General features: G+C 36.9%; 1 protein-coding gene across 4 annotated transcripts in view; it reads left to right on the top strand.

Annotated features, from left to right (window-relative positions):
• The window catches only part of LOC115414701 (heparan sulfate glucosamine 3-O-sulfotransferase 5), a 192,178-nt gene that overhangs the window by 175,299 nt on the left and 2,050 nt on the right, over positions 1–14,829 (top strand). For all 4 annotated transcript variants that reach the window (XM_030127969.1, XM_030127968.1, XM_030127971.1 and 1 more), the window contains one exon: positions 13,080–13,221. In XM_030127969.1, coding sequence (XP_029983829.1) covers positions 13,115–13,221 — 107 coding nt within the window. In that variant the 5' untranslated portion in view covers positions 13,080–13,114. The remainder of the gene's footprint in view (positions 1–13,079; positions 13,222–14,829) is intronic.

Raw genomic sequence — 14,829 nt, 5'->3', positions numbered from 1 at the left:
AAGTTATGTCGTAATCAGTGGAGAATTAAGAGTCACTGAGAGATGGTGTATGAAATGATAATTACTAGGCTTTTACATTGCAAATACCCATGAGTCCTTCCCTTTTCGTAGGTACAAGAGGGCTTTAGCCTGGAAACTGTCCCCTTTTTTTGGTCAATCAGAACATGAACAACTTCTAAACAGTACAACAGTGTAAATTCTCTTACATATTGTTATTTCTTGTAATTAATAAAACTCTTTAAGAATCTACATTTCAGCATTAAATAATTATCTATTTATATGCTTTGTTGACTTCTGTAATTAATATTAGATCAAATGTTTAGTAATCGGGCAGTTTATTCAGTGAAATGCCTGTTTTATGTTGTTGTTTTTTTAATCTAGTGAAGAGCTCACTTATTGACTTACTTCAACGTCCATTGTGCCATCCACATTTGCAAACTGGGGTTTATAAAAAAGCTAAAGTGTACAGTGATGTAATCTAATAACACAACTAAAGTTACCATTAGATAAATCATCTCATGTCAGAGGTTGAGTTTGTTATCTTTAGTGTCATCTAGTGGTGAAGTTACATATTGCAACCAACTGAATACCCCTCCACTCCCCGTCTCCCAAGGTGTCAACCAAAAATGCTAAATTCCTGTCAGAGAGTTTATTTTTTACCTTGGGCTTTTTAGTTTACAGGGATATTAACTCTGGTCTGTATTAATACTGGATGGTACATGCCATAAAACAGAAAACAGCATAAATATAAACAATGATGAACGGTAAAGTTACCCTATAATGCCGCGTTTCCACTACATGGTACTGGCTCGAGTCAACTCGGCTTGGCCTTTTAGCATTTCCATTACGAAAAAGGACCTGGAATCTGTACCTGGTACTAGTTTTTGGTATCACCTCCACCGTGGTTCGAAGCGATACTAAACACTGCAGACCACTGATTGGTCAGACAGTTTTCTCTGCGACCCGCCATTTTACAAAATACAGATGTGGAAGCTGACAGTAAATATAGCGGTACATTAATCCACATGATGACAGCCCAAAACTACATCATGGTCAGTCGAGGAGATTCAGTCTTTGGTGGCTGATGTAAAAATTCAGACAAGACAACACGCAACGAGCGAGTTTATCAGCAACTCTCTGAGCAGACAACACGGAAATAATGCACTGCATTGCAATGACGTCCAGGTACTGTAAAGTCAGTAGTATCCTTTAATGGAAAACGATCTCCAGGAATACCGAGTCGAGCCAAGCTGAGCCGAGTCGAGCTGGTTCCATGTAGTGGAAACGCGGCATAACTGTATGTTGGTTAACATTACTATGGATTACTTCATTAATACAAGTAATCCCTTACCTTACAATATTATTGTCTCAGAATTGGAATGCGTTACATGACTCTTGTATTACTTTTGAGTTACATACAGACTCTTGTCATAAATGACATGTGCGCAGTAGAACCCACCCCCCACCCCCTCCAACATTTTACATGTTCAAACGGGGGGGGGGGGGGGGGGCGGTGCCAAGGATGCTGGTGGATAAATCTGCTGTTGATAAAGAATTCTAACTAGTCATAGATACGTTAGCTTACCTTGTCATTGCTGATCACAGGGATCATGTCCTCAGCCATCTTCACCCATTAGCTGAACACCTACAGGAAATAGAACTTTCCTGCTGCATTTTTGATACCTTAAAGCAGCGTATGACTTTCATCACAAATTTTTTTTCTAATTTGAAAAATCCGAGTGATAATTATCACTAATCCATTAGTCTTTCCATGCTTACACACCTGAATCACTTCCCTCACAGTGAACAACTTCAAAGATGACTCCATCATAAACACAGTTCACTCGTTTACATAACAAACCAAAATGTAGCGATCTGGCTTGGTTTTTTTGCTGAATCTGTGAGAAACCACTTTCACTTTCCACAATGTACTTCGCAACAAAATTTCCAAAAAGGCCTGAGTGATGTTTCGGTTTATGTAAACAAGCGGACTGTATTTATGATGGAGTCATCTACAAAGTTGTTCACTGTGAGGGAAGTGATTCAGGTGTGTAAACACGGAAAGACTAATGGATTAGCATTAATTAGGATATCACTGGGGTTTTACAAATTTGAAAAATAATTGTGATGAAAGTTATACACTGCTTTAAGGTCTTATGGTCTTGCTGGGGTTTTTTTTTTGTTTGAGCAGTTAAATTATGGGCAAAAAATATGTTGTAACACAAGTGTTATTGAACACATACAGAATAAGATATTACTGAAAATGGATTAGTAATGCCTTACACTACTGCGTTATAGCAAAAAGTAATCTGTTACTTTAATGCATTACTTTTGTAATGTATTACTCCCAACACTGCCTATTTGTCATCTACATCTGATGTATTGTTTCTGTATTTTAGTAAACATTTCACATATATAGCACATACTAAAACCTTGTAGACTCATACAACAGCTGAATCTCATAAACATCTTCTGCAAAGAATCTTTTAAGCTGCATCTTTACTTACTTTCTTCACACCATGACAAACTTTCAAGTACTCTCTGATGTTTCTGATCAGACGCTTAGTGCCCATCGACTGTAAGGAGAATTCCTCGTGAGATTATTACTGACAGCAGACTTCAATCTGCAGACAAATTTTATTTCCCTCGTCGTGGATCTGTGTGCTTATTGCATCCTGCCAAACATCTATGAAAAGGATTGTCACTATTTTGTCTTTTCTCCCCCGGTGATGCCGCTACCCTGTATGTTTGATCAAAATACGCCTCAGTCTTCAAGGCCCTGTGAGGAGAAAACTGCAGAGTGTATTTAGGTCATGCTGTATAAGGATCTGCTTTATAGAAAAGATCAATAACTTCTATACTTGCCTTCCAGGAGTGATCTTACTGTGCAGGTGCAGGTGTCATTTCAGAAGGTAGAAGCGAAAGACATTTGTTTGTCAGCGTGGTAGAACGGCCCTGCCATTTTTACGTTTTTATCAGTATACTCCAGGGAAAATGGGTTTTTATTTTCTCTGAAGTTGAAAATTCTTTCTGCAGTGTGGTACAGTACAGTTAAATATGCACACACTCAACCAGACTGTCAGAGTCACTGTAAATTCTTTAAACAAAAATAGAGGCTTTGGCTCAGTACTGTTTAAGGACTTAACTGCTCTATAATTGATAATTTTGTACAGGCCCAGTTGTGTCCTTGTGTCCTGGCACAGCTGTTCTGGTTGTAGCTCCTTGACAGGGCCAACAATTAAAGCCTGTGTTTGCTTATAAATAAGTCATAAAGTGTGTGCACAAAGTGGTTTCGTCACTAGCAGTGGTTGCGAAAGCGGCACTGAGCTTTTCCTCAAAGACAGGAATGAAATAGAATCTCAGTGGGTTTCAAAAGGCTTAATTTCTAGGATTGTTAGCTTGACATTTTTCAGGTTAACCTGTGTGACTTATGCTGAGGAAGTGTTATGGTGCTTTCTGTGGCAAACCCTCTGCCTAGGCAAGTAAACATAGGAGAGGGAGGTTGATCACTTTTTGTGGTTCTATACAAATTGATGTAAACTGATATTTAACCCATGAAGACCAAGAAGATTTTTTCTCTATATTTAACCTTTCTTATTTATCACCATTTATTGTAATATTATCTATATTTTCTATTTTTTCAGTGAAAATCAGGTCTTTCCCTATATTGAATTCACTGATCATGTTCATTAAAGCTCAGGTAAAAGTTGAGGGTTATTATATTGAAAACAGAAAACTAGGCTTGTGCAATTAATCGAAATTCGATTACGATTTCGATTATTACACGCAACGATTACAAAAATTATGTAATCGAGAAAAAACTATTATTAATTTTGAGTTGTTTTAATTCACGCGCACGCAAGCTACCATGAGCTGCTCTGCCCCGCCCCCCTCTAAGCTACTGCTGCCTGCTAGCCGGCAGGTCCACCCCAAGAGGACAGTTGTACCAGCGGTCTGGAAAAACGGCAGGAGAATCGCAGCAGAAGTGCTTGGTAAACAAAAAAGGCAAGTCAAATTCAATTGTATGGAATCACTTTGGGTTTGATGAAGAAGACGGAGAGCAAAAACACATCATGTGCAAAAAGTGTTTCGTAGTTGTGTCCGCACCGACCGGTAACACAACAAACCTTTGAACCATCTAAAGTTGAACCACCGCCACCTTTATCGTAATCTTATGAAAAACTAAAACACATAAAAACAACTCCTTTTACAACTTCGTCCGCAATGCAATCTTCAGTCTCCGAATCTCTTTACGCTGCAACTCCCGTATTAACCTAACCTAACCTGTATAACCCTAACGTACGTATTCTAGATGGCTGATGTACACAGAAGGCCTGAACTGAAACCTCACGGCACGCCACTGAATTTATTATGTTTCATACTACATTGAACATACTTGAATTTATAATTTGCACTTTACGTGAGTTTTTTTTTTTATTGCTACAGTTCTATGGCAAGTCTATAGCAGTTTAATTACAGTGCACTATTTATTTACAAAAGGAAACACTTGAATTTACAGTACACTTATTTGCATTCAAAGATTTTTTTGTTTCGTACAAAAGTGAACATACTTTGTTTTAGTGGTTAAAAGCTTTATTTATGTTTAAAGAGTATATTTTACATTGTTTTGCAAGAAAAAAGTAAACAACTTTAAGGTTAACAAATAATCGTTTTTAATAATCGTGATTTCAATTATTGCTAAAATAATCGTGATTATTTTTTTTTCCTATAATCGAGCAGCCCTACAGAAAACTGAAGAAAAAGACATTTTTTTCAGCATATATCAATAACTGAATGTCAACATCTCCATTCACTGTTATTTATCAAACTCCATGGGTTTTACTGGTGAATCAATGTTGTGGAAGATGACAGTGTTTCAACATTCACTACGGAACCTCTGAACATCCAACATAATATCCGATGACCATGAAAAGATGACAAAATACATTTTACAACAATTATTTCAATGTATTAATAGATTTTGTGGTTCAGAAGTTAATAAACACTAGCATGTTGACCCATGGGGATCCACAGGTTCTACATTTGTTAGTTTTTATTATGGATGCACCAATACCAATAAGTGAATCGGGCATCGGCTCCGATACTCAGTGTGTGTACTCGTATTTGCACTCGTAAAAGTTATCCGATACAACTGCACCGATACCACTTACGGGAAGAGCTGTTGTGAGATTGATTGTATGAACAGCTTTGAAAAGCAGTCGGAGCTATCATTTTACCGACGCCGAAAGACAAAGAAAAGAGACGTAGATGGATCCACAAATCCAGGAAACCAAATCTAGATCTGTGGATCCTGTTTGGTGTCAGCTAACATTAATTTATGCTGTATTTTTGGGTCAAATCAGACCTTAAATGATGTATTGTTTTGGCTAACGTTACGTCTTAGTAAAGCTCTTGGTTTCACGATCATGGTTTTTTTCATGGTTTTTGTCTTCATTTTGTACTTCTGAACCTTGTGCTCCTACATGGTCTGTAAACTAACTTAAACTGGGGCTAACGTAGTTTTTCAAATACGGGGGTAATGGAGAATAAAGCTACGACGGCATATTAGGGCCATATAAGAAAATAAAAACACTTGTCACAATGAGAATAAAGTCATAAAATATCGATGCAAACCCATAATTTTATGATAATAAAGTCGAATACAAAAAGAATCACAATTTATGAGTATAAAGTCGTACTTATAAAAAAACTCTCATAATTTAACAAAAATGTCATTTGTTTATGAGATTAAAGTCCTCATATTCCGACATTAAAGCCATAATATTACAAGAATAATATCGTACTTTAAAAACAGGTGGGAAAAATATCATAATTTACCAGAATAAAGTCGTACCCTGCTGGTCCACAGTAGTATCTGTGTTGTATAAAGTACTGGATCTGAACTAGACTCAGTAAATCTCCTCAGTCCCAGTAGATCCTGCATATATTCACTGGGGTCAGTACACGGTCTACTGGAAATGCACTTTGGATCAGCTGGTTCTCTGTCTAGTTTTGGACCCTGGTTGTAATGATGAAACCACGTATATTTGTTTCAGGTAAAAATAGCGATGATCCCCTCCACCCTGGATGTCAGGATACGCGATTTCTGTCCACATGTCAGTGTTCATGGACCACTTGTTCTTTGGTAGCTCCTACAGATCCATGTCCAGTCCAATTGTCCTTCATTTAATTTCATATTTCACATTTTCCTGGTCTCGCTGTGCTTACTGCTATACTCTGTCATGTTGAGCAGGTTGGTTTTTGACACTCAGTCTGACTTAGAGGGGCATGGCCCAGGGGGGAAGTGACGTATGTGCATACCCTCTATATACCCTACCGGGCGGCTCCAGAGCCGCATGTAGCTCTTTCATCCCTCTGCTGCGGCTCCCTGTGGCTTTTGAAAATTCTTAATTAGTGTTTATTTAAATTGATTTTATTTTAATTTGTTAGGGTTGTTTTTATGTAATTCTAAATTTGAAGATTATGGTGATATTAGGTATTACAGGTACTATCTCCTGCTGCACAACAAAGTCTGGTCGCTGTCCAGAGGGGAGGTGCTGAAGAAGTGTTTGGAAGAGATGAAAAGAGGTCGTCCAGAATACGCCAAATATGTCTACATATGTTAATGTGTGTTGGAGATGAGTTCAATATAAGTGACACATAGGTTCAAAGCACATTACTCATAGGTCCGAAATAAGTTTTGGATATGTTAGACTTTATCCTGACATATTTTGATTTATGGGGCTGCAGCAGAATTAAACTTGTAAATTTGGTTAGAGTCAAACTGAAAAGTGCTCCAACACTCACATGTTTAACCAAATTGACAGTGTCCATGCTACTGTCTGTGCTGTACTTGGTATTTATTTTGCATTGGTCACAATTAGCTACATCACATCCAGCAGCATCAAAAAATTCTGCAGTTTCTTGTTCAATTGTAAGTACTAAGTAAATCTAGTAAAGACTGCATTCATTGTCCCCATTTAGAAAATAAGTATCAATAAATGATCCACTTTAAAAAAGACTGGATTCTTTTATTATGAAGAAATCTCTTCAAACAAACACAATTACGGAACAGAATTTATTTTTATTGGAAACAACTGAATTTAGGGCTCCCCGCTGATTCAGTGATACAGCCTATAATGACAAACATTTCTTTTCCAAATGGGACTCTGTGAACATAAGGCTGCCTCCTGGATAACTAGCTTTATTCTGCTGCTTTGTCAGCCTGATGAAATTGCAGTTGCTCTGTTTAGTTTCCCTTTGGAGGTCACCACGAGGCACTGTGAGTGAAATGTTTTCCAGTCAGACTGGGGTCAGTAGAGATCTCTGTTCTTGTTAATGTGATGCTTCCGAGGGTCTCCACCATTAGATATAAAGTCTGGATCAGAGTAGAGTCTGCCCTTCTGCAATAGTGCTAAGGCTTCTCTGGATCAGTTATACTAAAATGGAATTTATCAAGTTATGCAGGGGTGTGTTTGCAGAAGCAGGATGGTATAGATCTGCAAAAGGTCTTTTCTTTAATTACAGTTAAACAACATTGTAGACTTTGTTTCTGGGACAGGATTTTAAGTTTCCTGACCAATGAAAATACACATTTTCGTATTTCTTTAAATGTCACATGAATTGTAAGCATCAATATATTATGATAATTTGCACATTTTCTGTTCTTTTAAGACTTTTAGAGATTTGGTTCTATTTGGGTTTATCATTTTTTCTGAGGTGAAAAGATGAAAACAAAAATGATCAAGGCTTGGACTAACTATGAAAGTACAGAAAGTACTGAAAACCGTTGAATGAGCTGCAATAGTGAAACTGGATGTGGGAACTAAACCAAAGGCGGTGGAGAGGATTATAGGGCTGAAACCTTTATTTCATGAAAAATACTACAGCATTCACGCATTCACTAGGGCACTAGAGAAAATTACGGGTGTTTGTTCAATAAGTCATGAACTGTACCCAGTGTTTTTGTGTGGATGTACATCTGCTGATATATCTATGTGGGTCTGTAAATGTGTCCCCAAAATTGCAAAATACACTGTAAAACAAAAATCTGTAATTTAACAGAATTTTTACCGTTTATTTTACAGATTTTCCCTGTATTTTTAAGAGACAGGAAAATATCAATGAAATTACAAAAATAGACTGTGATTTTACATGTCAAATGTAAAATAACATGAAAAAACTGTAACTGAATAGCCATAAAATTTCCATGTTTTAAAAGATTTTTTTTTTTTCACAGAAAAATACAGTTAAAATACATTTGCAAATATATCGTAATTTCACACATATTTATTTTCTATTTATAAGATTCTACTGTTAATTTAAACTTTAATACTGAAAAAATTATAATAATAATACGAGATAAAAATTACTGACAACCATAAAAGAAGTATTTGTTCTGTAAGTTTAACAAGACTTGTTTGTTAATTGACAAATATCTTGTGTAATTACGGGAAGTTTCACAACAAAAATGTTGAATAAGTGTGTTTTTGTGAATGTATAACAAGTAAAAGCACTGATGAACTGTCAAAATACACTTTTTATCAGTGGATTGTACAACTTAGTCTCATTGAAAATTATTTGTCATTCAACCACAACACTTCACATATTCTTAAATTAGCAGTAGAATATTGTAAATATAAATGGTTGTTTATCTGTATTATGACAGTTTTTAAAAGTAAAGATAATGTTGTGGTATGTTTGCCACATTGCATTGTGGGTATTGAGCATGTTGTTGATTATGTGTTATTTTTAGTGCAGGGGTTCAGCAGGGTTGTGGTGTTAGTGTAAGTTTGGGGTTAATATGTGTATAGTAATGTTTATTGGCCTTTTTGTGTTTGTTTTTGTATTTTTGTTCAGGCACACCGTGAGTGAAAGCCATAGGCAGAACAATGCCTTTCCTGTTCATCTATGACAGTTAAATTCGGTTCATTGCCAAGCATTAAACTCATTAAATCATAAGCACATCCAGTGTCACTTTAGTTGCACTGTGGCTGACATCTTACTGTTATATGACCTGTGTGACAAAATTATACTTCTTTTATAAGAAGTTACCTAAGAAAGCCACATGATAGAATGTGAAATAACCTGTAAATATAAAGCTCATACTTTATACCTACTTAAGTTAATGGTAAATTGTTGGAATTAATATCCAGACAACTAGTTTATTTACAGTTGATTGACAGGTTTTGAAAGATAAATCAAATGTTTTTTTTGTGTGGTATATCTTTTTAATACATCAAATATTAATTGATATACAAGTTTCTAACATAAAATTGTGCGATAAACACCAACTAATAACAGAACTTTTCTGCAATTGTAAGCCCTATTATTTGTTTTATAACAATGTTCTTCCATATCTATAGGTAATTTGATTGTTTTAATACATGCAAATATTCTTTATTAAACATTAAAAGTTAAAAAAAAGCAAAATCTCACGTAAATATAAGGCAAAAAACTGTATTTTAATTATGGAAAATTACCGTATTTTTATGAGATGGTTATTTTCCGTTATTTAACAGTATTTTTTCGGCACTCCTGCTGCCAGAATAATACAGCTTTTTTTTCCCTTTTTTTTTTCTTTACAGTGTGTGCAGAATCGTTTTTAGGTATTATGTATTTTCAACTACATGGGGGGGGTGCTATATATACATACATATGTGATATCCTTCTCTGAATTGTCATATTCCTGCTTATTTTTTTTACAGAACATACTGTGTATTTCACAACACAATATACACTTTAATCTTAACTGACCCTGAGGCTTTTTCTACTTGGTAGAAGGTCTACTGGTAGTTCATGCAGGAAAATGTGTGTGTGCATGTAGAATAGTTGACCATCTGTCAAGCAAAACACTGTAACGATTCACAAGATGCTGACACATGTCCAACAACCAGTAAATGCAGTCAAATTTATCTACACACACCAATTAGAGATATGCCTATGTTTGACAACTATGTGCGATTCACTCAATCACTGGATGTGTTCTGTGGCAAATGTCATGCAGTTCTATAGTTTCAACTGTATAATAATAAATGACATACCTTCTGTGGCTGCCTGTATGTTTTTCTGGCATGCAGACCCAAATACTGCTTGAAAAGACAGTTGTCACTTCATGATTATTAGACTTTACCAGACTTCACCCTTTACCATAAAAAACGCTAGCTATAAATGGCACGTGCGTAGTAGACCCTCCCCCAGGGCAGATAGGTCTGCCAGAATGACAACTGGGATTTAGTTCAATAGGGAACGTGTTGGGGTGTGATGCAGGGAATCGGGGTTTGATACTCGGTCGAAGCAGCAAAAAATGACTCTTTCAACAAACTATATCATTAACTGAACATACAACAAGTGTCTCCATTCACTGTCATTAGTCAAACTCCATGGGTTGTAGAAGATGATGGTGTTTCCACGTTCACTACAGAGCCTCAGAACGTCCTAATGAATCATATCTGATGACCATGAAAAGATGACAAACTGTATTTTATTTGAATTATTTACATGTATTGATAGAATTAGTGGATCGGCAGGTATTAAATATTTTACAGTAGATGCTTTTGGTTGGCAGTGGATGTTTGGGTCTTCTTGTTTTGTTAAACTAGAGCATGGACGTCTGAAGAAGCTTCACAAAGCACATGTGGATGTTTACCTTGAGTTATGGGTAGGACGGTGGTGCAGTGAATAGCACTGTTGCCTTACAGCTAGATGGTGCTGGGTTCGATACCAACACCAAGTGGGAGTGTGGAGTTTGCATGTGTTCTGTGTTGAGTTTCCGTCCACCATCCACACACTAATAGGCTGTAGGTGTTGTCATGACCCCTCCCTTGTGGTCATGTGGGCTGCTTGTCTGTCCCTAACATTTGTCTGCAGGTGGAGTTAGGGGTGGACCAGCGTACATGTGTGGCACGTCTGGGCCCCATGCCTATTTATACCGGCGGCAAAGCGCAGGACTCTCTCTCTCCTTTGCTGCTCAGGCCGACACCAGCGCCAGACCACTTGTATCTTTTCATTACTTTTGTCTTTTGTTTTACACCATACAACACACACTTACCACATTCACTCAACACTCACGCTATTACTGATGCTACAGATGTCACATCCAATACGATTTATACTGTTTGCACATTTCTCTTTATTTCATTGTAGATAAATCACTTTATTCATTAATGCATACTTTGTTGTCAGAATCCTGTTGTCATGCCTAGAGCCGGGTCGTGACAGTGTGAATGTGAGAGTGATTGGTTGTTTGTCTCTATATGTCTCCCCTGCGGACACGTCAAGGGTAAACCCCACCTTTGCCCATAGATTTGACCCGCGACCCTCTTGAGGATAAAATGGTTCAGAAGATGACTGACTGACTGACTGACTGGCTTTGGGTCTAAATCCCTTTGGGTTGGTTGGACCAGTTGATAGTTTCTTTTGTCTTTTTCCATTTAGTTTGTCGTCATTAGCAACATTTCCATTCTATATACACCTATGTAATCATTTCATTTAATTAGAAATATAAACATACTGATTGACTTGGGTGAGAACTTCCTTTGCAGCATAGAGGGTATGCACGTGACGTCACCACTTGCGGAAGTCACCACGGTTACGCCCGCTGAGTGGAAGAAAGAGGGAGTAGAGTAGCAGCGTTGGCTTCAATACTGTCTAAACTTAAAAACAATATTTAATAAAAAATGGGGAAGAGCTGTTTTGAGATTGATTGTAGGAAAAGGTTTGAAAAGCAGTCGGAGCTATCGTTTTACAGACACCAAATGACAAAGAAAAGAGACGCAGATGGATCCACAAATCCAGGAAACCAAACCTAGATCTGTGGATCCTGTTTGGTGTCAGCTAACATTAATTTATGCTGTATTTTTGGGTCAAATCAGACCTTAAATGACGTATTGTTTTGGCTAACATTACGTCTTAGTGAAGCTCTTGGTTTCACGATCAGATCTTTCATGGTTTTTGTCTTCATTTTGTGATTCTGAACCTTGTGCTCCTACATGATTTGTAAACTAACTTAAACTGAGGCTAACCCAGTTTTTCAAATACGGGGGAACTGGAGAATAAAGCTACGACAGCGTATTAGGGCCACAAAAGAAAATAAAAACACTTGTCACTACAAGTATAAAGTCATAAAATATCGATATAAACCCTGTAATTTTATGAGAATAAAGTCGAATACAAAAAGAATCACAATATTATGAGAATAAAGTCGTACTTTTAAAAAAACCTCATAATTTAACAAAAATGTCATTAGTTTATGAGATTAAAGTCCTCATATTCCGACAATAAAGCCATGATATTACAAGAATAATGTCGTACTTTAAAAAAAGGTGGGAAAAATATCATAATTTACCAGAATAAAGTCGTACCCTGCTGGCCCACAGCAGTAGTATCTGTGTTGTATAAAGTACTAGATCTGAACTAGACTCAGTAAATCTCCTCAGTCCCAGTAGATCCTGCATATATTCACTGGGGTCAGTACACAGTCTACTGTAAATGCACTTTGGATCAGCTGGTTCTCTGCCTAGTTTTGGACCCTGGTTGTCAGTAATGATGAAACCATGTATATTTGTTTCAGGTAAAAATATGATCCCCTCCACCCTGGATGTCAGGCTACTACATTTCTGTCCACATGTCAATGTTCATGGACCACTTGTTCTTTGGTAACTCCTACAGATCCGTGTCGAGTCCAATTGTCCTTAATTTAATTTCATATTTCACATTTTCCTGGTCTCGCTGTGTTTACTGCTATACTCCGTCATGCTGAGCAGGTTGGTTTTTGCCACTCAGTCTGATTTAGAGGGGCGTGGCCCAGGGGGGAAGTGACATATGTGCATACCCTCTATAGGCTCCTCATCATTTGTACAATGGTTTCAATCTGATTTTAGTGTCAGAAAGTTGTCCACAATTTTTCCACAGTAGTGGTCAGTGTGTGAGCATTTTCTGTAACAGTGTTGCCAGCCCTTCTAGCCATGTGCAGGTGCAGCTTAATCACTTGTAAGACTTGATTGAGTGTGTGTTAATAAACATCAGGCTGTCTCTCTTCTCCCTGGTGATTAGTGGTTTATGTGCTCTGTTCTCTGCAGGCTGAAGATGCAGTCCTGAAGATTGATGGAGGGCCATGCTATTCAAACAGCAGGCATTGCTGAGACAGAAGCTCTTCGTTCTGGGCAGCCTCGCCATTGGAAGTGTGCTCTATCTCGTGGCCAGGGTAGGGACATTGGATAGGTAAGTCACCACTGTCACATTAGAGCACAGGTGTCAAACATGTGGCCCGGGGGCCAAATCCGGCCCCCCAAAGGGTCCAATCCAGCCCTTGGGATGAATTTATGAAATGCAAAAATTACACTAAGATATTAACAATCCTTTTAGTTCAGGTTCCACATTCAGACCAATTCAATCTCCAGTGGGTCAGACCAGTAAAATACTATCACAAGAACATAGAAATAATGACAACTCCACATTTTTCTCTTTGTAAATGTAAATATTTTCATGTATTTACACTAAAACAAAGATTAATTTCACAAAAAATGTGAATAACCTGAACAAATATGAACCACCTGAAATGTCTTAAGAGAAGTAAGTACAATTTTAATAATATTCTGTTTGTTATTAAATGTTTTGTGTATTTGTAGATCCACTGTGATCTGTAAGTTATAATGTACATGTGTAAATGATAAACTGAAGCAGAATATTGTTAAAATTACACTTATTTTTTTTTAGTTTGTTCATGTTATTCACATGTTTTGAAAGGACAGTTTGTAGATGTAAACCTTTTCATAATGTAAATTTACTTTTTTCGCTCTAAAACATAAAGAAAATTTTGGAGTTGACATATAATAACATAATAATATATCAATTTTACTGGTTCGGCCCACTTCAGATCAAATTTAGTTGAATGTGGCCCCTGAACCAAAATGAGTCTGACACCCCTGCATTAGAGGAAAGGGTTTGGTTTTCAATGTTTATTCTTACTGCTTCATACAGAACTCAGTTTACCAATGGTATTACTTCCATTTGTTCGACTCTGCAAGGTTTTATAAATGGGGTGAATTTGTAAAAAACACAAGCCAGTTTATGGGAAAAGAGCAGAAGAAATTTGTTCATCTTCTCTCTATTATAAATAACACTAGAGATTGTTTTATGTTTTGGTTAATTAACTAAACATAATGACTGAGATGTAGGACTCACTGCAACTGAGATTTTAAGATTTGCAGCATATTTAGGATGTGCCTGGACACTAAGGAAGAAAACCTATCAGTAGTATGTTGATGATTTACACATCTAATTACTGTCCAGTTGTTATATGGAACTGCGTACCCAACCTGCTGTTTCCATGTATTAAGGAAACGGCTCTAATAATCATGCTTCATGTATCATGTAATCCCAAGAGGGATGGGCCGCAAATGACAAATGACACTTCAAAATAAAACTCATTTCATTCATACATTCATATCCAGTTTTTTGCCAAGAAATTAGAAGATCTATGTCACTGTCCATGTGCTGCTGCTTTAAGGACTTGGATGGATATGGAATTAGGTTTGGGTTAGCCTATCTTATAGGGGAAAATAGCCAATCTGGCTCTTTCCAAATGAAGAAATTAATTTATTATTTAGCAGATACGTTGATTTGTTATGTTTTTATCTGCTGCAATACTAGGTTCAGACTGTCAGTAAAGATGGTCACAGTGACAGATTAGGACATAATGGAGCCTTGTGAGTCTTATTCAGACTCTGTTGTAGACATTGATACCAACGTAGCACTTTTGTTGCTAGATTTAGCAACTTTTCAGACTACCTTAGCAACTTTTTTTTTCTAAAAGGGCCTAAAAACAAA

Source organism: Sphaeramia orbicularis, chromosome 24, assembly GCF_902148855.1.
Source record: "Sphaeramia orbicularis chromosome 24, fSphaOr1.1, whole genome shotgun sequence".
Taxonomy (NCBI): Eukaryota; Metazoa; Chordata; class Actinopteri; order Kurtiformes; family Apogonidae; genus Sphaeramia; species Sphaeramia orbicularis.
This window is presented reverse-complemented; position numbering and strand designations above follow the sequence as displayed.